General features: G+C 39.5%; 1 protein-coding gene across 4 annotated transcripts in view; it reads left to right on the forward strand.

Annotated features, from left to right (window-relative positions):
• The window catches only part of si (sucrase-isomaltase), a 484,577-nt gene that overhangs the window by 65,229 nt on the left and 396,423 nt on the right, over nucleotides 1-22,925 (forward strand). For 3 of the 4 annotated variants that reach the window (XR_009654900.1, XR_009654901.1, XM_060924052.1), the window contains exons 2-5: nucleotides 5,305-5,416; nucleotides 10,150-10,229; nucleotides 12,475-12,595; nucleotides 20,118-20,227. Coding sequence is in view for 2 of the 4 variants with exons in the window: in XM_060924052.1 (XP_060780035.1) it covers nucleotides 5,305-5,416; nucleotides 10,150-10,229; nucleotides 12,475-12,595; nucleotides 20,118-20,227 (423 nt within the window). In the remaining 2 variants the exon portion in view is untranslated. Of the gene's footprint in view, nucleotides 1-5,304; nucleotides 5,417-10,149; nucleotides 10,230-12,474; nucleotides 12,596-20,117; nucleotides 20,228-22,925 lie in introns of those variants that run through there. The other variant, XM_060924053.1, reaches the window with a different exon arrangement.

A 22,925-nucleotide genomic window follows, 5' to 3' on the forward strand; every position in this document is an offset into this window, starting at 1 on the left:
CAGTCTATTATCAAGTAGAAAGTAATCAATGCGGGTGTAGGTGTGGTGTACATTAGAGAAAAATGAATAAGCTCTGGTGTGGGGAAACTGAAACCTCCACACATCTGAGAGGCCACACTGATTCATGAAATCCTTCACCACTCCAGCAGATCTAGAAAGATGTTGGGAAGTGTTGGACGACCGATCCAAAGTAACATCCAGTACAAGGTTGAAATCCCCTCCTATTAAAAGAAAATTATTGTCCAAATTAGGTATTAAAGAACATATTTTCTCAAAAAAAAAAACTGAGTGTCATCAAAGTTAGGTGCATATATGTTAACCAGAATCACAGGATTGGCAAAGAGGTGTATCATCCATTAGGATCATTAATTATCTCTTTAGACTGAAAAGAGATGTTTTTATGTATTAAAATGGCTGTACCTCTTGCTTTTGCATTAAATGTAGAGTGAAACACCTGACCAACCCAGTGTTGTTTCAGACCAGCAATATTGTTATTACAAAGATGGGTTTCTTGTAAAAACGCTATGTCCACCTTCAACTGTTGGAGATGAGACATGACTCTCCATCTTTTAATTGGGTTATTGACCCCTTTTACATTCCTAGATATGAGCTTAATGGGGTTGCCCATGACCTTGGTAGATCTACTCGTCATTGTGATCTAAAAAGGGGAATAATAAAAGAAGCAGAGGCAGAGTTGGAAGACAGAGGGGAGGAAAAGATAGAAAAGACAAAGGAAAAGAGAAGAAAGAGAGATTGAGAAAGAAAAAGGGAAAAAAGTAGAATAAACAATGTACCTGTGAGCCCCATTCCATCCCAGTTACCCTTATGCACTTGTGCTTACTTCTAGCTTGCACTTTTTACACTTTTAACTCTGTCTATATGAAGAAAAAGGGAACATACTGTTTATAGTAAACCATTACCCTGTAGGTCTCAAAGTAGCAGTGACATGAACATAGCCTAGCGTATATGACAAGGTAATCTATGTTGTATATCAAACCGGTGAAGATGTAAAGAAAAAAAGGTCTATTTATCCAACAGTCAGCAGTTCACTGAATGAACTATTAGTCTAAAGTGAGCTAAACTTAATATTATTTGAAGTACGTGAAAAAAATTAAAAATAAAATAATATTTCTATTCTTTCATTCATACAAAATGCATGATAAGGCAGTATGAATAGTACTGAGTGCAACCAAGTTGTGGCCTATCACTCAGAAGCAGGCTTCTGCTGGTGGATATCAGTTAAGCGCTAATATCAAAGGTTAACATAGAGCAAAGATACAGTCCAATTCCATAATGTAGCGGTAACAACTTGAAGAAAGCTATAACGGTAACCAAGTCCAAAATGGATGAAGCTTTCTTAATCATTTCAAACCAATTTCAACCAAACTTGCACAAACTTTCACAACAAAATTCCTGAAATCTTGGCAGTGGCTACAATACAGCATGAGAAAAAAAAAAAAAAAAAAAAAAAAATATATATATATATATATATATATATATATATATATATATATATATATATATATATATAAATTAAGGCAAGTTTGCTGTAGTCTAGGCATGCACCTTTGTGCACTCACTGGACAGTCCAGCAGACCTGGATTAACTTTAGAAATAATCTTGGTGGTAGTAGTGTAATTCCTGTTGTGGCAGTTTTCTAGCTTCCAAAAAGGCTGTGGCTTTGGTTGGTGTATTGAACTCATGCTTGGCACCGTTGATGTTCACTCTGAGTTTAGCAGAGAAGAGTAGACTGAAGCATTACCCAGCTCTTTTCAATTGGGCTTTTATCGGGGTGAAGGCGGCTCGCTTCCTTGCTACCTCTGCACTGTAGTCTCTGAAGATGTGGACCTCCGACCCCTTATAATCCAGGGAGCCCCTCTCCCGGGCAAGCTGCATTATTTGTTGCTTCATCTGGAAGTGATGCATGCGTGCTATGAAGGGACGTGGTGCGCCCTCTCATCTTCTCTGGATGGCTAGTCTATGTGCTCTATCAATGACCACGGGACAGGGGAAGGCACCAGCCCAAAATATTTCTTTCAGACAGAATTCGATAAAAGAGGTGGGTTTTGCCCCTTCTTCTCCTTCTGGTATGCCCGTAATACGCATGTTGCATCTTTTGGATCTATTCTCGAGGTCATCCAGTTTTAGCTTTAGCTGTTCATTCTCCTTTGAAAGATAGCCAACAGTGGATTCCAGTGTAATTATTCTGTCCTGAAAGTCATTCACTGAAGTCTTGATGCACTGGATTGACTGGCTGTGTTTAGCGATATTGAAATGGTTGGAAGAAATTTGTGCTGTCAGATTTGTAATAATTTGCTCTTCCATGCCTGCAAGTAGTTTCTGTATGTCGGCTAGAGACACAGGGGTACTGTCTCCATCATCGTTGCTAGTCAAATTCGATGCTAGCTCACTATTTTCACCTTCAGTTTTTTGCCTTGTTGTTTGCCTGATTTTACCATATTTGCAGTAAATATAACAGGTATCAAGTTAGAAACCTGTATGGGCGGCTCCACAAATTCAAAAGCACTGATTAGTCTGAAATAGGGTTGCCACCTGTGTCTGACAAAAATCCTGGACATTTCGACCATCCAATCGACCTTTTTGCTTGTAAGCAACAGCGCCCTTCACACATCTAAATCAAGACAAAAATTGCCCTTCTACGCTGAAATTGTATTGCTCTAATTAGTAAAAATGACACTTTTGCTAGTTATTTGTTTAGTTAATTGTTTTACATAATATAGCAGGTCTTCATTATTTTGGTTTATTTCCAACAGTTTTTGGTTGTGGACACCTGGGGGCAGTAGTGGGCACAGGTAAAAGGGGAATACATAATTAAGTTCTGTTTGTTTGCTTATGTGGAATAAAAATAAATAATCTAATTTTTATTGTATCTGAGAATACCTGAATGTAAGGTGTAGTGTCAAACAGCTTACCTGCTTGCTTAGAGTGTGGTGTGTGCTTTGCTTGTGCTTGCCTGTGCCTCTGCTGCTCTTGGCTAAACAAATACATAGGAGGACATATAACTGGGCACATACAGTACATACAGGAGTAGGCAGATAAGACTATTTGGATTTCATTTAATTCACCAAAACCTTACCTAATCTTCCATTTATATTTGGTGTTTTTCTTTGCTGCTGCTATGAGTCCTGGCTGATTTTCAATGAATGTCTTGAACTCAGTACAGGACAACTGAAAGTTTAGCCTGACTTGAAGCTCAGCCTTCACCATTGCAACAGAGAGTCTGTTTCTTTTATCAGTCCAAGCATCCTCCATTGCTCCTTTTCCCCCAAAGCAGTTCCAGGGCTGGTTCGGGGCCAGTGTTTAGTTTGGAACCGGGTTTTCTGTTTCCACTGACAAAGAACTGGCTCTGGGGCCAGAAAAAACGGTTCCAGGCTCGCACCAACTCTCTGCTGGGCCAGAGGAAAGAACCGCTTACGTCAGCGGGGGGTGGAGTTGTTAAGACCAACAACAATAACAAGACCGCGAAAGATCGCCATTTTTAAGCGACGAGAAGCAGCAACTGTACAAACGCGAAGTCAGCCATCATCATCATCATTATTATTGTTGTTGTTGCTGCTGCTGCTTCTTCCGTGTTTTTGCTTTGATATTCGCGCCAAGGTTTATGCAAACGTAGCGCCGTAACTGACGTATACAGCGACGTAATGACGTTTTCAGCGACGTAATGACGTGGCTCCACTTAGCACGGCGAGCTCGGAAAAGCAAACTGGTTCTCAGCTGGCTCGCAAGTTGAAATACACATTTTGCCCATTATGTACAAAAAACCGGGACATTCAGTGTCCCGGATTTTTATTTTTTTTTTCCGGGACAGACCATGAAAATCCGGGACAATCAGGAAAAACCGGGACAGGTGGCAACACTAGGAAAACGTCAAATAAAATGTCGAATGCAGACAGAGCTGGACCGAGTAGCTGCTTACTCCACCATTTTTTCTCCAGTTATTTTTTTTTTTAGAGTGAATATTTAGACTGACAACCCACACCAATTACGGGCAGGCTTAGAATCACATATTTCTCTTATCTGACCATGCTTTGGTTTAATATTTTTACTTATCACTGTGGGTCAGTTTGAAAAGGAGAGATGCAAAGTATTGAAGTCCCTCAATTACAAAATGTGAATCACTTTATTGCAAAACTTCCTGATTTTTAGTCAGACCCCTGGGCTTATACTTGTTGCCCATTTTCCCTGAAGTTTGTTAATGTTTTGGCCTGTCTGCTCACTGTGTTTAAAAGATGCACTGATGCGACACTTTTGCATTCTGTCTAGGAAAATTGAGAACATTCCCCAAGAATTTTCAGCTGAAAATTTTTAACTAACAATGATCAAACAGACACACTGAAATGTCAAATCTAATAATTTCAAATTAGCTGAATGGAATCAGACAGAGTTCTCTGAAAACTGAGAATTGGCCTTTACGGTGGAAAAACTTTGAATACACCTCTATGTGAGCTATAAGAAGGCAACAAATGATACAAAACCTGTGGAATTTTATCCCATCTTACTTCATAGCTGTCCAAATGCAAAAGTCTTATCATATAAGTCACCCTGAGAAATAATCATTCTTCAAAGAGTGCATTTTTTTCCCGAAAATATAACTCCCAACCAAAGCCCATTTTTCATGTGTGCTATAAAATGGCCAAATTGGGACCACTATGGTCACTCTGTCTCTGAGACTGTCTGAGATATTTCTAGAGAACAAAAGAGTTTATGCTACAGTTATGAAAAATGTGAATCTATGACTGGGAGAGAAAAAAGAATGAAATGATAAAGTGTATTGCATAGTGTACTTTTACTCTACTAAATTTCTCACTAAGAACATAATGAATTCCAGAAGCATTGGCTGAAAGATGTGGTCTTACAGATTAACTCAGAAGATTTTGTTTATTTTCATTTACAAAACACCCTCCCAACATTTGAAGTAAAAAGACAAGACATATGACAATTTTTTTTTCCATGAACTGTGACTGTGTGATTGTGTGATTGTGCAGTTAATACTGTTGGTGAAAAGAGGCTATACACGGGGAAAAGAAATTAATACCAAAAGATATATGTATGTGTGAGGCATGTGCTGATAATCAGTTATGAAATATAGTATGATATTCAGAATCAGAATTGAGTTTATTTATTTTATTATTATTATTTTTTTACAAAAGTCAAATGCAGCATTTTAATGATATAATCTGTAAATAGAGCTATAATTTTTTTTTTTCATCTTTCGCATCAGGACATCTAATATAGAATTTTTGGGATGTGTTTGTGCATATGTCTTATTTTTGTTTTGTTCAGATGAAGAAGAAGAAGTTCTCTGGGTTAGAGATAGCCCTGATGGTGATGTTTGTCATGATTGGGATTGTTGCCATAGCACTGATCACCCTGCTTGCCACGAATGAGACAAAGAGTGAGTGAATTTAATATTTCCTCATACAGTTTCATCTCATCTCATTATCTCCAGCCGCTTTATCCTGTTCTACAGGGTCTCAGGCAAGCTGGAGCCTATCCCAGCTGACTACGGACGAAAGGCGGGGTACACCCTGGACAAGTCGCCAGGTCATCACAGGGCTGACACATAGACACAGACAACCATTCACACCTACGGTCAATTTAGGCTACATCCACACGACAACGGCAACGAGATGTTATTTAAAAATATACCGCGTCCAAATGGGCAACGATCAGTAAAATATCAGGTCCATATGGCAACGCAACGCTTGCTGAAAACGATGCAATACACATGCCACACCTCTAGGGGCGCTGTAAGACGGTCCCTTCGGAGACACCAGAACAATAGAAGAAGTAAGGACGCATGGGCATAAACTATTATGCGCGAGACTTCATATTAGCCACAAAGTCAGGAAAATCTGTTCGTAAAATTACATTATAATGACCAAATACAATGAAAAGTATTTTTCCAGTCTCACCTGTGAAAGGTAATCCCATGTGATCTTGTTTGGACGGCAAACCTGTTGGTACAGTTAAACGCAGCTAATCTTTATTCTCCGCTTTGACCTATCCAATATGGCGGCGAGGATGACGTATGATTCTACGCGGAAGGCGGCGTCTTTAATGGTCCGGAATAAATTGAATTCTACACGTTGATGGATTAATTTGTTGTTTCTCACCTGTGAAAGGTAATCCCATGTGATCTCATTTGGACGGTAAACCTGTTGGTACAGTTAAACGCAGCACATGAATCTTTATTCTCCGCTTTGACCTATCCAATATGGCGGCGAGGATGACGTATGATTCTACGCGGAAGGCGGCGTCTTTAATGGTCCGGAATAAATTGAATGCTACACGTTGATGGATTAATTTGCTCTTCTACACCCTTTTTGAGGAATGTATTGTAGGACTTAAATCAACATCTGAAGAGGTGAGATCGCTCCTTTTTTTCCCTATTTTTTCTGGCGGGATTGACTCTGCCCTAAGGGCAGAGTCTCTCTCTCTCTCTCTCTCACTTTGCACCATTACACAATAAATATTCACAGTGAAAATATTTTGTAAGCGCGTTTCATGAACCAAGTTATAGGATTTGTTGACAACTCGCATCGAGTTCGTTACACTTCTACCCGGCGTGAAGCACTCACAGTCATGTGGTTGTGACGTCATTATAAACAAATCCGTTCTACTCATCCAGACGACTTCACAACGGCAACGTTGCCAGATCTTTCCACTCTGGAACCCGTTCTCAAAAAGATTGCATTTTGGGGCACCCAAAACGCCGGTGCCATGTGGACGCCAGGCCTAAACGATAAGCAATTGTATTGGAGTCACCTGAATCCTTTGCCGTGTGGACAGGGCCTTAGAGTCACCAGTTAACCTAACCTGCATGTCTTTGGATTGTGGGGGAAACTGGAGCACCCAGAGGAAACCCACGCGGACATGGGGAGAACATGCAAACTCCACACAGAAAGGCCCTCGCTGGCCACGGGGCTCGAACCCGGACCTTCTTGCTGTGAGGCGACAGCGCTAACCACTACACCACCATGGCGCCCCTCATACAGTTTCATGATTAACAAAATAAAAAAGAATCTGTCATTATATAAAGCTCTTAATCATTAATAATAGCTTGATGTACAATCCAAATAAACCATTCTTGCTCATCCCAATAGTTTGAAAAAGACTGAAAGATTGGGTTATCACAGACATGTACTATATCAGATTATCTCTGATTTCTAACATAAACACAAATACAGAAAAAAAATCATTCTCTTAATCATAATCCAACCTAATCTTGCATTAACTAGCTGACTTTTCCAACAAGCTTTCCATTTGTATTTTGTGCTCAATTCAGTATCAGGTGTTTCCCATAATGACTGGGTCACAAACATGCACACAACACACTCCAAAGGATCCCCGAATGTAAATGCACTTTAAGTCTCACTGAAACTAAGGCTGTGCAGAGCTGCCGCCGTGTTGAGGCTCATGTTCACTTCACTGGATAAGAATGAGCACCGTGCTGCAGTTGTGAAATTATATATATACAATACTGTGTGTGCGTGTGTGTGTGTATATATATATATATATATATATATATATATATGTAATTTTTTTTAAATTCTTACTTTTGTGTAAATGAAGTGAGCATACTCACTCATAGGGTTTTTGACCTACAGTGGTGCTTGAAAGTTTGTGAACCCTTTAGAATTTTCTATATTTCGGCATAAATATGACCTAAAACGTGTTCAGATTTTCACACAAGTCCTAAAAGTAGATAAAGAGAACCCAGTTAAACAAATGAAATAAAAAAATTATACTTGGTCATTTATTTATTGAGGAAAACGATCCAATATTACATATCTGTGAGTGGCAAAAGTATGTGAACCTTTGCTTTCAGTATCTGGTGTGATGCCCTTGTGAAGCAATAACTGCAACTAAAAGTTTCCGGTAACTGTTGATCAGTCCTGCACACTGGCTTGGAGGAATTTTAGCCCATTGCTCCGTACAGAACAGCTTCAACTCTGGGATGTTGGTGAGTTTCCTCATGTGAACTGCTTGCTTCGGGTCCTTCCACAACATTTCGATTGGATTAAGATCAGGACTTTGATTTGGCCATTCCAAAACATTAACTTTATTCTTCTTTAACCATTCTTTGGTAGAATGACTTGTGTGTTTAAGGTTGTTGTCTTGCTGCATGACCCACCTTCTCTTGAGGTTCAGTTCATGGACAGATGTCCTGACATTTTCCTTTAGAATTCGCTGGTATAATTCAGAATTCATTGTTCCATCAATGATGGCAAGCCGTCCTGGCCCAGATGCAGCAAAACAGGCCCAAATCATGGTAATACAACCACCATGTTTCACAGATGGGATAAGGTTCTTATGCTGGAATGCAGTGTTTTCCTTTCTCCAAACACAAGGCTTCTCATTCAAACCAAAAGGGTTTGTTTGGTCTCATCCATCCACAAAACATTTTTCCAGTAGCCTTCTGGCTTGTCCACATTATCTTTAGCAAACTGCAGATGAGCAGCAATGTTCTTTTTGGAGAGCAGTGGCTTTCTCCTTGCAACCCTGCCATGCACACCATTGTTGTTCAGTATTCTCCTGATGATGGACCCGTGAACATTAACATTAGCTTATGTGAGAGAGGCCTTCAGTTGCTTAGAAGTTACCCTGTGGTCCTTTGTGACCTTGCCGACTATTACAGCCCTATTCTTGGAGTGATCTTTGTTGGTCAACCACTCCTGGGGAGGGTAACAATGGTCTTGAACTTCCCCCATTTGTACACAATCTGTCTGACTGTGGATTGGTGAAGTCCAAACTTTTTAGAGATTGTTTTGTAACCTTTTCCAGCCTGATGAGCATCAACAACGCTTTTTCTGAGGTCCTCAGAAATCTCCTTTGTTTGTGCCATGATACACTTCCACAAACATGTGTTGTGAAGATCAGACTTTGATAGATCTCTGTTCTTTAAATAAAACAGGGTGCCCACTCACACCTGATTTTCATCCCATTGATTGAAAACACCTGACTCTAATTTCACCTTCAAATTAACTGCTAATCCTCGAGGTTCACATACTTTTGCCACTCACAGATATGTAATATTGGATCATTGTCCATAATAAATAAATGACCAAGTATAATATTTTTTGTCTCATTTGTTTAACTGGGTTCTCTTTATCTACTTTTAGAACTTATGTGCAAATCTGATGTTTTAGGTCATATTTATGCAGAAATATAGAAAATTCTAAAGGGTTCACAAACTGTCAAGCACCACTGTATCCTTTTGACACCAAGTCACACTGAATGTTTCCCCATTTCCTCTTCTATGTTAAGAAAGTTCTCTCATTTATTTCCCCTGATAATGAATTACTTTTTGGAAATAAAAAAAATCTGATGTCTTTTTCTCGTTCACAATGATTTGCATATCCAAAAACTCAGCAAAAATTTCCATACCATTCCCATGGTCAATAACAACTAACTCAGCTGAATATAGTACTACAAGCATGCTCATTGTTATGGCACCCTATTTACCATTGCTATGGTGTCACGTGATGGTGCAAAGCCTCTGTTGGCAATGTAGAGTAGCCAGTTGACCTAATCTGCATGTCTCTTGACTGTGGAAGGAAACTGACACAGGCACAGGAAGAACATGTACAGTAAATTCCTCAGCCATAGTTTCAAAGCTGGGACCTTCTTTCTTTGAGGTGAGACTGCTAACCACTGCACAACCATGCTGCCCCAACATTAATCAGACTTTGCAACTTATTCTTGTGAAAAAAAATCTCTGTAAAGGCAGTAAGTTAAACAAAGTCATTAGTGGTCTGATTGCTTCAGTCCTGAAATGATTAATGTACTAAATTAACCAATTAATCAACAAAAGCTTTGTTTGTTTGTTTGTTTGTTTGTTTGTTTGTTTGTTTGTTTGTTTGTGCATGCTTAATTTTCTTTTTAACTGATGGGAATGTTTGTGTGGCATAAAGAATGTATGGTTTCAACCTAAATCATTATAATGATTTTGGTCAAGTATATAAAAGTCATAATAATAATGCCTTTTCCAGTTTGTACAGTGAATACAAATGAATTCTTGCATTAAAAAAAAACAAACCAATAAATAATTATATTCATTTGGTGATAATCAAAACAGTTCAATGGGCTGTACTGTTCTATCATTTTTCTTATTTGATATTTTAGAACCAGCATTTGTAGCGCAGTGTCCAAATATTCCCCTGGGTGAAAGAGTGGACTGTTTTCCAGATGCAGGTGCTTCTCAGGTAAAATAATAACAATAATATATATATATATATATATATATATATATATATATATATATATATATATATATATATATATATACAGGACCCTCCACAATTATTGGCACCCCTGGTTAAGATGTGTTAAAAGCCTTAAAATAAATTCAATTTTTATTGCAGAAGCATGATCTCACACTGAAAATTGTCAAAAAATGTAACCCTAAACTCAAGTGAATTAAAAAAATATATTTCTTTCTGACTAAGAAATAATTATTTTTCATAAAATCATCTGTTCCACAATTATTGGCACCCATAACAATTCCTAGAAAATAAATGTAATTGAAGCATTTCTGTCATTTCTACTGTAGTTTATAAAGTTGATCAGAGTATGTAGGAACCTTTAATTAGTAATTCATCACATCCTGTTTCCCTGGAGTATAAATATGATGTGACACAGAGGCCTATTTCTCTTATCCACTCTTCAACATGGGAAAGACAAGAGAACACACCATTCAAGTAAGGCAGATGTGTGTCGACCTTCATAAGTCAGGCAATGGCTACAAGAAAATAGTTACTCGCCTACACCTGCCCATATCTACAGTCAGAGGAATCATCAAGAAGTTTAAAACAACTGGAACAGTGGCAAACAAGCCTGGATGAGGATACAAGTTTATCTTGCCACCACGCACAGTGAGGAGGATAGTAAGAGAAGTAAAAAGTTCTCCAAAGCTCACTGTTAGAGAATTGCATCAAAGAGTAGCATCTTGGGGTCACAAAGTCTCCATAACAACCATCAGGCGCTATCTACATGCCAACAAGCTGTTTAGGAGGCATGCACAAAAAAAGGCCTTTTCTCACTTACAAGCATAAATGTAAACATCTGGAGTTCACTAAGCAGTACTGGAATTTCAACTGCGACCATGTGCTTTGGTCAGATGAGACCAAGATAGAGCTTTTTGGCAACAAACACTCTAATACATCACAAAAGATGAGTATGCAGAAAAGGACCTCATGCTTATTGTGAAGTATGGGGGAGGATCGGTGATGCTGTGGGCCTGTTTCTCTTCCAAAGGACCCAGGAACCTTTTTAGGGTGCATGGCATCATGAACTCTTTTAAATACCAGGACATTTTAAATCAAAATCTGGTGGCCTCTGCATGAAAGCTGAAGATGGGTCGTCACTGGGTCTTTCAGCAAGATAATGACCCTAAACATGTGGCCAAACCTACACAAAAATGGTTCACCAGACACAAAATCAAGCTCCTCCCATGGCCATCTCAGTCCCTAGACCTCAACCCAATTGAAAACCTGTGGGGTGAGCTGAAGAGGAGAGTGCATAGGAGAGGACCCAGGACTCTGGATGATTTAGAGAGATTGTGCAAAGAGGAATGGTCGAATATCCCTCTCTCTGTATTCTCCCATCTTGTGAAATGTTATAGGAGAATATTAAGTGCTGCCTTGTTGGCAAAAGGGGGTTGTACAAAGTATTAACATCAGGGGTGCCAATAATTGTGGCACACATGATTTCATGTAAAATAATTATTTCTTAATGTGGGATTTTTTTTCCCACTGAATAAATGCACTTGAATTAAAGGTTTGGTTTTTTTCTTTTTTTGCATTGTTGTCCTATATTATTTATTTTTAAAAAATGAATTTATTAGAAGCCTAAGATCTTAACGAGGAGTGTCAATAGTTGTGGAGGGCATTGTGTGTGTGTGTGTGTGTGTGTATGTATGTGTGTGTGTGTGTGTGTGTGTGTGTGTGTGTGTGTGTGTGTGTATATAAATATAATGTGTGTGTGTGTGTGTGTGTGTGTGTGTGTGTGTGTGTGTGTGTGTGTACCATATGTGCGTGGGGTTTTTTGTTTGTTTTTTTGGTCAGAAATATCAAAACACACACGCGCACACACACACACACCCTACTTTCAAAATCTAGGCAAATGAGCTCACATTCTGAAAACAAAAACAAAAGGATCAGAATGATAAAGCATTATTTTATGCATTTCACTTTTTATTTCTTGCATATTATGCTTATATATACACATATCAGCATATCATTAAATTTTAATTCTAAATAATTTTCTGCTATGAGCTTCCACTTCAGTGCTTCAAAAAATGTTGGTACAGTTGTTGGTCAAAATGGAAAAGCCTACTTTAAGGCATACATACGAGTATATAGATCACTGACACTAATTAGACTGACATATCGTATTATAATCAATCTCTGAAAAATGACCTTTACAAATTTTCACTTCCTGTTCCTTCAGAAAAGCTGTCAGGAGCGTGGCTGCTGCTGGGATCCAAATGACCAAGCAAATGTGCCTTGGTGTTTCTTCTCCAGTAATCATGGCTACACTGTGGTCAGTGAAAGTCAGCCAGGGAGTACAAGTAAGTACTAGATATTTAGACACTTAAATATTTATTCAATGAGGATTTGGTACTAGATGGATTAAAGCGCATATTAGAAAGCTAGATGCTGCATTAGGCATAAGGGGAAATAATCCATTGAAAGCCAATGTAGGTTGATGGAGAGATGCCAGTCTACCCTGATATCTCATCTCATCTCATTATCTCTAGCCGCTTTATCCTGTTCTACAGGGTCGCAGGCAAGCTGGAGCCTATCCCAGCTGACTACGGGCGAACGGCGGGGTACACCCTGGACAAGTCGCCAGGTCATCACAGGGCTGACACAGACACAGACAACCATTCGCACTCACATTCACACCTACGGTCAATTTAGAGTCGCCAGTTAACCTAACCTGCATGTCTTTGGATTGTGGGGGAAACCGGAGCACCCGGAGGAAACCCACGCGGACACGGGGAGAACATGCAAACTCCGCACAGAAAGGCCCTCGCCGGCCACAGGGCTTGAACCCGGACCTTCTTGGTGTGAGGCGACAGCGCTAACCACTACACCACCATGCCGCCCCCTACCCTGATATAATAAACTATAATCAGTTCTTTATTTGTTTTATATTCAACTAATTTTTAAAAACTTTGCTTTGTTACAAATGGCATATTTTTGCTTTTAGCAGGTGATGTAAATGCAAATATATCATTGCAGTCAGAAGTTTACATACATGAATCATCGACATGACTGTCATGGCAATATTAGGCTTTCAGTGATTTCTTTGGACTGTTCTTTTTCTGGGGGAAAAAATGATTGCACAACATACATCTTTAATAGAAAAAAAATCAAGAATTTGGTGCACAAGTTTGAATGTATTTTGGGGTTCTGAAATCAACAAAGGGTAAAAATTTTACAGACAGGGTCAAAACATACTAGCCCCATTTCCAGAAAAATTGGGATATTTTCCAAAATGCAATAAAAGCAAAAAATATGTGATTTGTTAATTCACGTGAACCTTTATTTAACTGACAAAAGTAACTTTATTTAACTGACAAAAGTACAAAGAAAATATTTTCAATAGTTTTACTGACCAAATGAATTGTACTTTGTAAATATAAAGTACGAAGTTAGAATTTGATGCCTGCAACACACTCCAAAAAAAAGAAGAAGAAAAAGGGACAGATGCATTATTAGCATTGCATTACATCAACTTTCCTTTAAATAACACTTTTTTTTAAACATATGGGATCTGAGGATAATAATTGTTGCAGTTTTACAATTCAAATTTTTGTCCAGTCTTGCTTGATACAAGACTTCAACTGCTCAACAGTCCATAGTTGCCATTGTCTGGTTCTGCTCTTCATGATGTACTATACATTCTCAATAGGAGACAGATTTGCACTGGCAGTAGGCCAGTCAAACACACACACACTCTGTCTACGAAACCATGCTGTTGTATCCCATGTAGAATGAGGCCTGGCATTGTCCTGCTGAAATAAGCATGGACTTCCCAAGAAGAGATGTTGCCTTGATGAATATGTTTCTCTGAATTCCCAATATATGCCATATCTTGATATTGATATGCAATATATAAATGGTACTTCACACATATGCAACTCACCTATGCCGTGGGCACTGATGCACCCCCATACCATCACACATGTTGGCTTTTGCACCTTTCACTGATAACAAACTGGATGGACATGTTCACCTTTGGCACAGAGAACTCGACATCTGGTTTTCCTGAAAACAAGCTGAAATGTGGACTCATCTGATCACAGCTTATGTTTCCCTGTCTTTCAGTCCATCTGAGATGAGTTTGGGGCCAGAGAAATTAGCAGAGTTTCTGCAGAGAATTGATGAATGGTTTCTGACTTGTGTAATACAGTTTCAGCTTGCATTTCTGGATGAAGTGGCAGACTGTTAAGTGAGAACGTTTTTCCAAAGTACTCCTGAGCCCATGTAGCTATATTTGTCACATTAGTATGATGATTTCTCAGGCAGTGCCACCTGAGGGCTTGGAGGTCATACACATTAAACAGTGGTTTCTGATGTTGCCCTTTACACACTGAGATGTTTCTGAATTCCCTGAATCTTTTCACAATATTATGTGCTGTAGATTTTCTAAGATCTAAAATATTTCATTGAGAAATGTGCTGTTTTTTTTTTAATTGCCTAACAATTCCCTCATGAATTTTGGCACAAAGGAGTGAGCCATGACCCATCCTTGCTTGCCAAGGCTGAGCCTTTGATGCATGCTCCTTTTATACCCAATCATTAACTTGCTTCTTGTAGAATCTTCCAAAATGGTGTGACTTGAATATCCTATAAACTCTTCAGTCTTATTTTGCCTCTGTCCCAACTTTTTTGTGTGTATTGCAAGCATCCCATTCTAACATTGTTTATAGTTAGTTTTTTTTTTCTTTTTTATCAGACATCTAGTTTTTGGGTTTGTTTACCTGACATGTTTCGACGTACGACTGTCGTCTTCCTCAGAGTGTCACCGGATGTTATTGGTGACGCATCTTTTATCAGCTGATAAAAGATGCGTCACCAATAACATCCGGTGACACTCTGAGGAAGACGACAGTCGTACGTCGAAACATGTCAGGTAAACAAACCCAAAAACTAGATGTCTGATAAAAAAAGAAAAAAAAAACCTAACTATATTTAATATAAGACATAATGAACGTAATCAAAATAACATTGTTTATATTTACAAAATACAATTATGTTGGTCAGTAAGACTATTTGAAATCTTTTAAAATACTTTGTCAGTTAAAAATAAAGGTTCATGTGAATTAACAAATCACATTTTTTTAAATTGCATTTTGGAAAATATCCCAACTTTTCTGGAAATGGGGTGTCATGCTTCCGGGCTCACCCTCTGTCTGCCTCAACCCTCAGGACTCCATTTCCCATAATCCCCCTCACTCACCAGCTCATAGCACATGCACTCTGTCAACCAATCCAGAACCACTTTGTAGAAGTGGTTCACCCGAATTCTAATCACCATCACTTGTACCTTTTGTTTGTGTCTGTATTTATACCCCTTTGTCTGTCTTGTCCTTTGTGCAGTATTGTCTTCACTTTTTGTAAGCTTAATGAGTGTTATTATATCGATTGTTTCTCTGTGTATGATCCTTTTTGCCTAGCCCTTGTGTTTTGATTGCCTGTCTCTCTTGATTCATGGTTTCTCAATTATTGCCTGTTTTTCTGATTATGATTTGCCTAGCCCTTGTGTTCTGATTGCCTGTATCTCTTGACTCCTGGTTTTTCAACTGTTGCCTGTTTTTTGACCACGATTTGTCCAGCCCCTGTTACTGTTTTGGATTTCTTGGTTTTGACCTGGCCTGGCTTTTGTACATTGATTTCGAATTGTCCTTCTCTCATTAAAGCCTTGTTTTCATTTTACATCTGCAAGCATCTGGTTTGTCACAGCTGTGTTATATGGGGCTCATACTTTCCTCCCACAGTCCAAAGACATGTAGGGGTCGGAAAAAAAAAAAAACACAGTCCAAAGACAGGGTTGGGGGGGGAATCCACCTTTGGGTGAAGTAGCTTCATCTCTCACTGATAAAATGAGAAGTTCAACCTTTAATTGAAATCAATTTATTCAGAGTAAAACAAATCCCTCATCTAGAAATAATTATTTTCAACAAAAACACAGGTGCCAAATTATTGACACTCCTGCCTTTAAAGTGTTGATGACACGTTTTTGACATCTTTGGTGATGTTTTATAACATAAAAAGTAATTCCCGATGATCCATATATTAATTCACGAAGGCGCCTATTTAACAAGTTATGATAAAAAACGCGGCTACTTGGGCAAATTTGACAGGGCTGCAGCACCCAGGAGGAGGAGGAGCTATATGACATCAGTGAAAGAACCTTCCTCCTAACTTACCAGTTTATTGTTGATGCAACAGGTGTTCAGTTGGTCATTATTAGTATTATTATTATACATTATATATATATATATATATATATATATATATATATATTAGTTATTATGCCTTCGCGTTGTGTTGCCGGCTTTTGCTCCAAAACCCACAAGGATGGGGTAAGTTTATTCAAGTTTCCCAGAGATCCCGAGCTGCATGCGAATTGGGTGAAGCAAGTCAGGCGCACTCGTGACAAGTGGGAGCCCTCACCAACATCCGTCCTGTGCTCTGAACACTTTGATTTGGTTTGTTTTGACACCCTTCCCAGCTTAAAAGAATCTCTTGGGTGTTCAGTTCAGCACAAACGTGTCCATCTGTCCATCTGGCAACAGATACTGCTGACGTTTTCCAGCCCAAAATATGTTCAAAACCCACCAAAATGCACTTGAAACCGCTCAACTGGGCAGGAAAAATCCCTATCTGGCAACACTGCCAGTATTCTGGAGGGGGTCTATTAGTAGCTATGCCGGATCCAAAGACAGTCCTCCTGTCAGAACATCTGTTGTGAAACGACATAAGATAAAGGTACGTAGAGCTATAGATTCTACATGATAATCATAAATGTAATCATAAAGTCGGCATGATATCAGTCATGTATTTGCTTGTGAAAGCTTGCGGCTTTCATGTAACTGCCGCCTAGCAACGAGAGGCAAAGGGTAAAGAGGGTAGGCTATCATAGATTCTATTCGGAAGAGATCAACACAATGCTAGACTCCCAGAAGAGGAAGAGCTAGCACTAGAGAGTTCACCGGCATTTTCATGCGCCATTTCCATTGAGTAGAACCAGAGTAGAACCATAGGATGTCTATGAGTAGAACAGCCAGTGAACCGCAGCGTGTTCTCCCGCTGACGTCACAACATGGCCGCGAGCCACGGACCCAGTTTTCTTGCGCTGTGCAATTAAAAGTTGGATATTTGCGTAACAACAGCTTCTTTTCACGTAATTATAACAGAAATCTAACATGTTTGCCATGTTGTATAGTTTATTTAAGAAATTGCATAGAGTCATGTTCGTGTCATCAGCCCTTTAATACTTTGGACAATCTCCCTTTGCCAATAAAATAGCACCGAGTCTTCACTTACAATAATTCATAAGGTATGAGAATACAAAGCAGGGCATCTGAGACCATTCCTCTTTACATAATTGCTCCAGATCATCCAGGGTCCTTGGTCCTCTCTTGTGCTCTTTCCTCTTCAGGTCACCCAGTAGGCTTTCAATGGGGTTCAGGTCAGGGGACTGAGATGGCCATGGTAGAAACTTGATTCTGTGGCCAGATAACTAATTTTGTGTTGATTTGGACATGTGCTTTGGATCATTATCCTGCTGGAAGATCCAATGATGACCCAATTTTAATTTCCTGGTAGAGGCAGCCAGATTGCGATTTAAAATTTCTTAGTATTTCATGGAGTCCATAATGCCATGTACCCTAACAAAGTTTGCAGGGACTTTGGAGGAAAAACAGCCCCACAACATCACAGAACCTCCACCATGTTTTCCAGTTGGGATAGGGTTTTTTTTTCATTAGAGCCATCCTTCTTTTTACACAAAACCCACCTGAGTGCTAATTGCCAAAAAGCTCCATTTTTTTTTTCTTTCAACAAACCAAAGAACATGGTTCCAGTCAAAGGTGTAGTAGTGTTTCACAAACATCAGGCATTTACGTGTGTGGTTAACTGAGAGAAAAGGCTTTTTTTCTGGCATATCTTCCAGATCATCTGCTGGCATGGAGGTGGTGTCTAATGGTGTTTTTGGAGGCTTGGAAACCCCAAGATTTTACCTTTTCTTGTAGTTCACCAACAGTCATCCTTGGGGATTTGCTTGCCTCACTTATCATCCTCACTGTACTTGGGAGAAAAATAAATTTGCATCCTCTTCCAGGCAAATTTGTAACAGTTCCAGTTGATGTCCACTTTATTATTATTGCCCGAACAGTAGAAATGGGCATTATCAAGTGAGCAGGGTGGTTTTTTTTTTTTTGCATTTTTTTTTAATGATCATTCCCTGACTAATGAAGTTCAACACACTTCTCCCTCATTTGGTTTATGTGTTATCTTATCTTTCCCATAATTAAGGGAATTTAGCCTATGTGCCACCTCAAATTTGTATTCCAGTTAATCAGGAAGTCATGGATTACAGCTTGAAAGCTCCTACACATTCCAAGCAACTCAAAAATGTACAATTTAAATGGGAAACATGCTTCAGTTACATTGTGTTCACTATAATTTCCAAGGGAGTGAATAATTTTGACGTGTTGTTGAAAATAATTATTTCTTGATGAGGGAATTGTTTTTCTCTTTATACATTTATTTCAATAAAAGGTTGGATTCCCCCCCTACACATATTTTTCAGTATGAGATGAAGCTACTTCACGAATGGTGGATTGTTTTTTCTTTTCTTTTTTTCTAACCCGTTTGACTAATCTTTACAAGGTGTGCCAATAATTGTGGAGGGACCAGTAAATGTTACACACTATTCTGGGATTTATACAAAGAAATCACATGAATCTCTGTGGACATGCTGAGTTCAATTCACCTCATTAGGGACAATCTGGGAGTTGCACACACTCACAGGGCAATGGCGTAGACACATCAAACTTAGTCCAAAGCTGGGTCCAGTCTTCTTATATCTGTGTATTATATTGCCAACTGAGCATTTTTATACAATGTGTCATATTCTGTGTAAATTGTTGAAGACATTTGCTAAATGAATATCTGTAAATGTATTTTGGGAGCTGAATTGACTGATCAAGTTACAGTAGGCTCCTCACATTACAGTATGTCTGCAGCCACTTCCAAGTAATGCTTTAACTTCAGGAGGTAATGAGAATGAAGTAACAGCATGCAATAATGCTATGCAACAATAAGTACAACTATTTGAATAGTAGAAAAAACCTAAACTATATACGCTATTTGGCCAAAAGTTGTATGGTCAACTGATGATCACACCCATGTGTGCTTCTTGAACAGCCCATTCCAGATTTATTCCCTCTTTGCCATTATAACTGCCTCCAGTCTCCTGAGAAGGCTTTCTACTCGATTTTGGAGCATGTCTGTTGGGATTTGCCCATTCAGCCACAAGAGCATTTGTGAAGTCAGGCACTAATGTCAGATGAGGAGGCCTGGTGCATCAATGTCCCAATTCATCTCAAAGGTGTTCGGTGGGGTTGAGGTCAGGGCTCTGCACAGGCCACTCGACCTCTTCCAATCCAACCTTGCGAAACCATGTCTTCATGGACCTTACTTTTGTGTCATGCTGGAACAGGTTTGGGCCTCTTAGTTCCAGTGGTGGGAAATCTTAAAGCTACAGCATACAAAGACAAAGACCATACAGTTGTCTGCTTCCAACTTTGTGGCAACAGTTTAGGGACCCACATATGGGTGTGATGGTCAGGTGTCAAAACACAAACATTTGGCCATGTTGTGTGTTACTGTTGAAGTCTGAAGTACTGAAACAGCTTAAATGGATCTGCCTCAATTCTAAATAAAACTTTTCAGGAAGAAGCTTCCCCAAGGGGAAAGTGGAGGCCACACATCTTCACACGAGCACATCTGAATCGATTTCCATATAAAAATGTGTGTTAGTTTGTGCTAAACTGGTTACGCTTTATTTCTCAGAACTGGAGGCCAGGCTAAAAAGACAGGATGCACCCTCTCTGTTTGGCTCTGACATTCTTGAGCTATCTTTTGTAGCAGAAATGCAGACAGAAAACCGCCTACGATTCAAGGTATTTTTAATTTATGCATACTTGTATTGGAGACTGAATTTGTGTTTGTTTTTACACACACACACACACACACACACACACACACACACACACACACACACACACACCAGAGTTATTATAATTATTATATATGCCATTTTAATTAGTTTTTGTTTTTATTGAGCCTTTTGGTTTGTTTGCTTCTAATTTTGGTTTTGTTTTCATTAGTTTCACAATTGCATATAATTGACTTGTTTTAGTTTAGTTTTTTAGTTTTAGTGTTAGGTTTAGGTTTTGTTGTTTTTTTCAAGTATTGCACAGCCAGTAGATATCCCATAATAACTAGATAGAACACAAGCGGTTTACTTCCAGCACAATTGGATGCCATATTGGTTTGCTGATTCTTGTTGTAACACATTTTGTACATTGCATTGTCAGCTATATCAATGCAAGTATGTGTCTTAACACTGAAATAATGCTCAGCAAAAATGGAAATGTGTGAAAAAGATGGTTTGTGATCACTTAGAAAGTGTCAAACAGAAGTGTAAAAGTTCCGCTAAATCCTCCTGTCCATCCACCCATCCGTTAATCCATCCATCCATCCATCATCATTTAATAATTTAAATAAATATATTCTAAACCTTTCCTTCGATGTATAAATCATTAAATGGTGAATATATTAGAACATATGTTTTATAGATAGCCCTTTATTGCTGTACCATATGCAATCAGCACACATAAACACCAAAATACTGTATATAGTGCTTGAAAGTTTGTGAACCCTTTAGAATTTTCTGTATTTCTGCATAAATATGACCTAAAACAACATCAGATTTGCACACAAGTCCTAAAAGTAGATAAAGATAACCCAGTAAAACAAATGAGACAAAAAAAATATTGTACTTGGTCATTAATTTATTGAGGAAAATGATCCAATATTACATATCTGTGAATGGCAACAAGTATGTGAAACTCTAGGATAAGCATTTAATTTGAAGGTGAAATTAGAGGCAGGTGTTTCCAATCAATGGGATGACAATCAGGTGTGGGTGGGCACCCTGTTTTATTTAAAGAACAGGGATCTATCAAAGTCTGATCTTCACAACACGTGTTTGTGGAAGTGTATCATGGCACAAACAAAGGAGATGTCTGAAGACCTCAGAAAAATCGTTGTTGATGCTCATTAGGCTGGAAAAGGTTACAAAACCATCTCTAAAGAGTTTGGACTCCACCAATCCACAGTCAGACAGATTGTGTACAAATAGAGGAAATTCAAGACCATTGTTACCCTCTCCAGGAGTGGTCGACCAACAAAGATCACTCCAAGATCAAGGCATGTAATAGTCAACAAGGTCACCAAGGACCACAGGGTAACTTCTAAGCAACTGAAGGCCTCTCTCACATTTGCTGATGTTCATGTTCATGAGTCCACCATCAGGAGAACACTGAACAATGGTGTGCATGGCAGGGTTGTGATACCCAGCATTGTAAATTGTAAAAAAAACCCTGCAGAGTGACTGCCCTGCAAAGCCTCGGCAACCCACTTCCACTGGCTCACATCGGACCCGCCAGCCTTGCCTTTGGCATGTGTCCACAAGCTCCTGGTACTTGGTGCACTTTCTCTCGTTGGCCTCGTCCACATGCTCTTCCCAGGGTACACTTAATTCCAACATGATCATTTGCTTGGTGGATCTTGAAACAGTGATCATGTCTGGCTGCAGACCTGATGGTACTATCTGGGCTGGAAATTTAAGCTGCTTGCCAAGGTCCACTTTTAAATGGTAGTCGCTGGTGGTGGTAAGGAGGCCAGCCTTTGGTCCTGAATGTGGTTGCAGCTTCTCAGCAGCTCTTACAAAGACAATCCTCTTGGACTGGTGGTGGCCCTTGTTGTTGTTAATGGCTGTGACTAAACTGTCTGCAATTGCCTTGAGGCCCTGGTCATGGCGCCAACAGTAGTGACTATCTCCCAGGGCTTTTGGGCAACTGCTGAGAAGACGTTCCAAGGAACCTCTTCCGGAGCATTGAGGGCAGGAAGGTGTTTCACGCTTGCCCCAGATATGGAGGTTTGCTGGACTTGGTAAGGTGTCATATGAATGAATGAATGAATGAATGAATGACCCTTTATTGTCACTAGTCACAAGTACCAGCGAAATTAGCCATCAACCCATCCATACATATACACATACATACAATTAACACAGAGGGAGTGGACAGGACAGGAAGACAGGGATGAAAAATACAGCAGTAACATGAGGGGAGGGGAGGAGAAAAAGCAACCCCCACACTATGCTGCAGGGGGGAGTACAGTGTGGGAACATTAAAAAAACACCTCAGCACATAATCACAAAAAAAAGTACACTTTACACATGACTCAGGACTTGAGGGGGAAGGGGGTGAGGGAGGGGGCAGAGGTATGGGTAACCCAGCGCAAACAAGCAGCCCAGTCCTGCAGCCAGACAGCGCTTACCGACTTGTCATACTGGGGGTAAAAGCACCGACCGTGGAAAGAGGGGAGAGGAGAAATACGAGAGTCTAACAGCAGTGACCTCCGGGGGAGAATTGTTGCCCCGGCAATGGCCTTGGCCAAGGCCAGTGCTGTCTGAGGGAAAGCAGATAAGAATGGGCTTGTTTGGTCTTGGGTCGAGCAGACGCATTCCTTTACATGACTACTCTGATTGTCCACACTGGTCACTCGAATCCATTTTCCTCTGCAAAGCTG

The sequence above is a fragment of the Neoarius graeffei genome, chromosome 6 (assembly GCF_027579695.1).
Source record: "Neoarius graeffei isolate fNeoGra1 chromosome 6, fNeoGra1.pri, whole genome shotgun sequence".
NCBI lineage: Eukaryota > Metazoa > Chordata > Actinopteri > Siluriformes > Ariidae > Neoarius > Neoarius graeffei.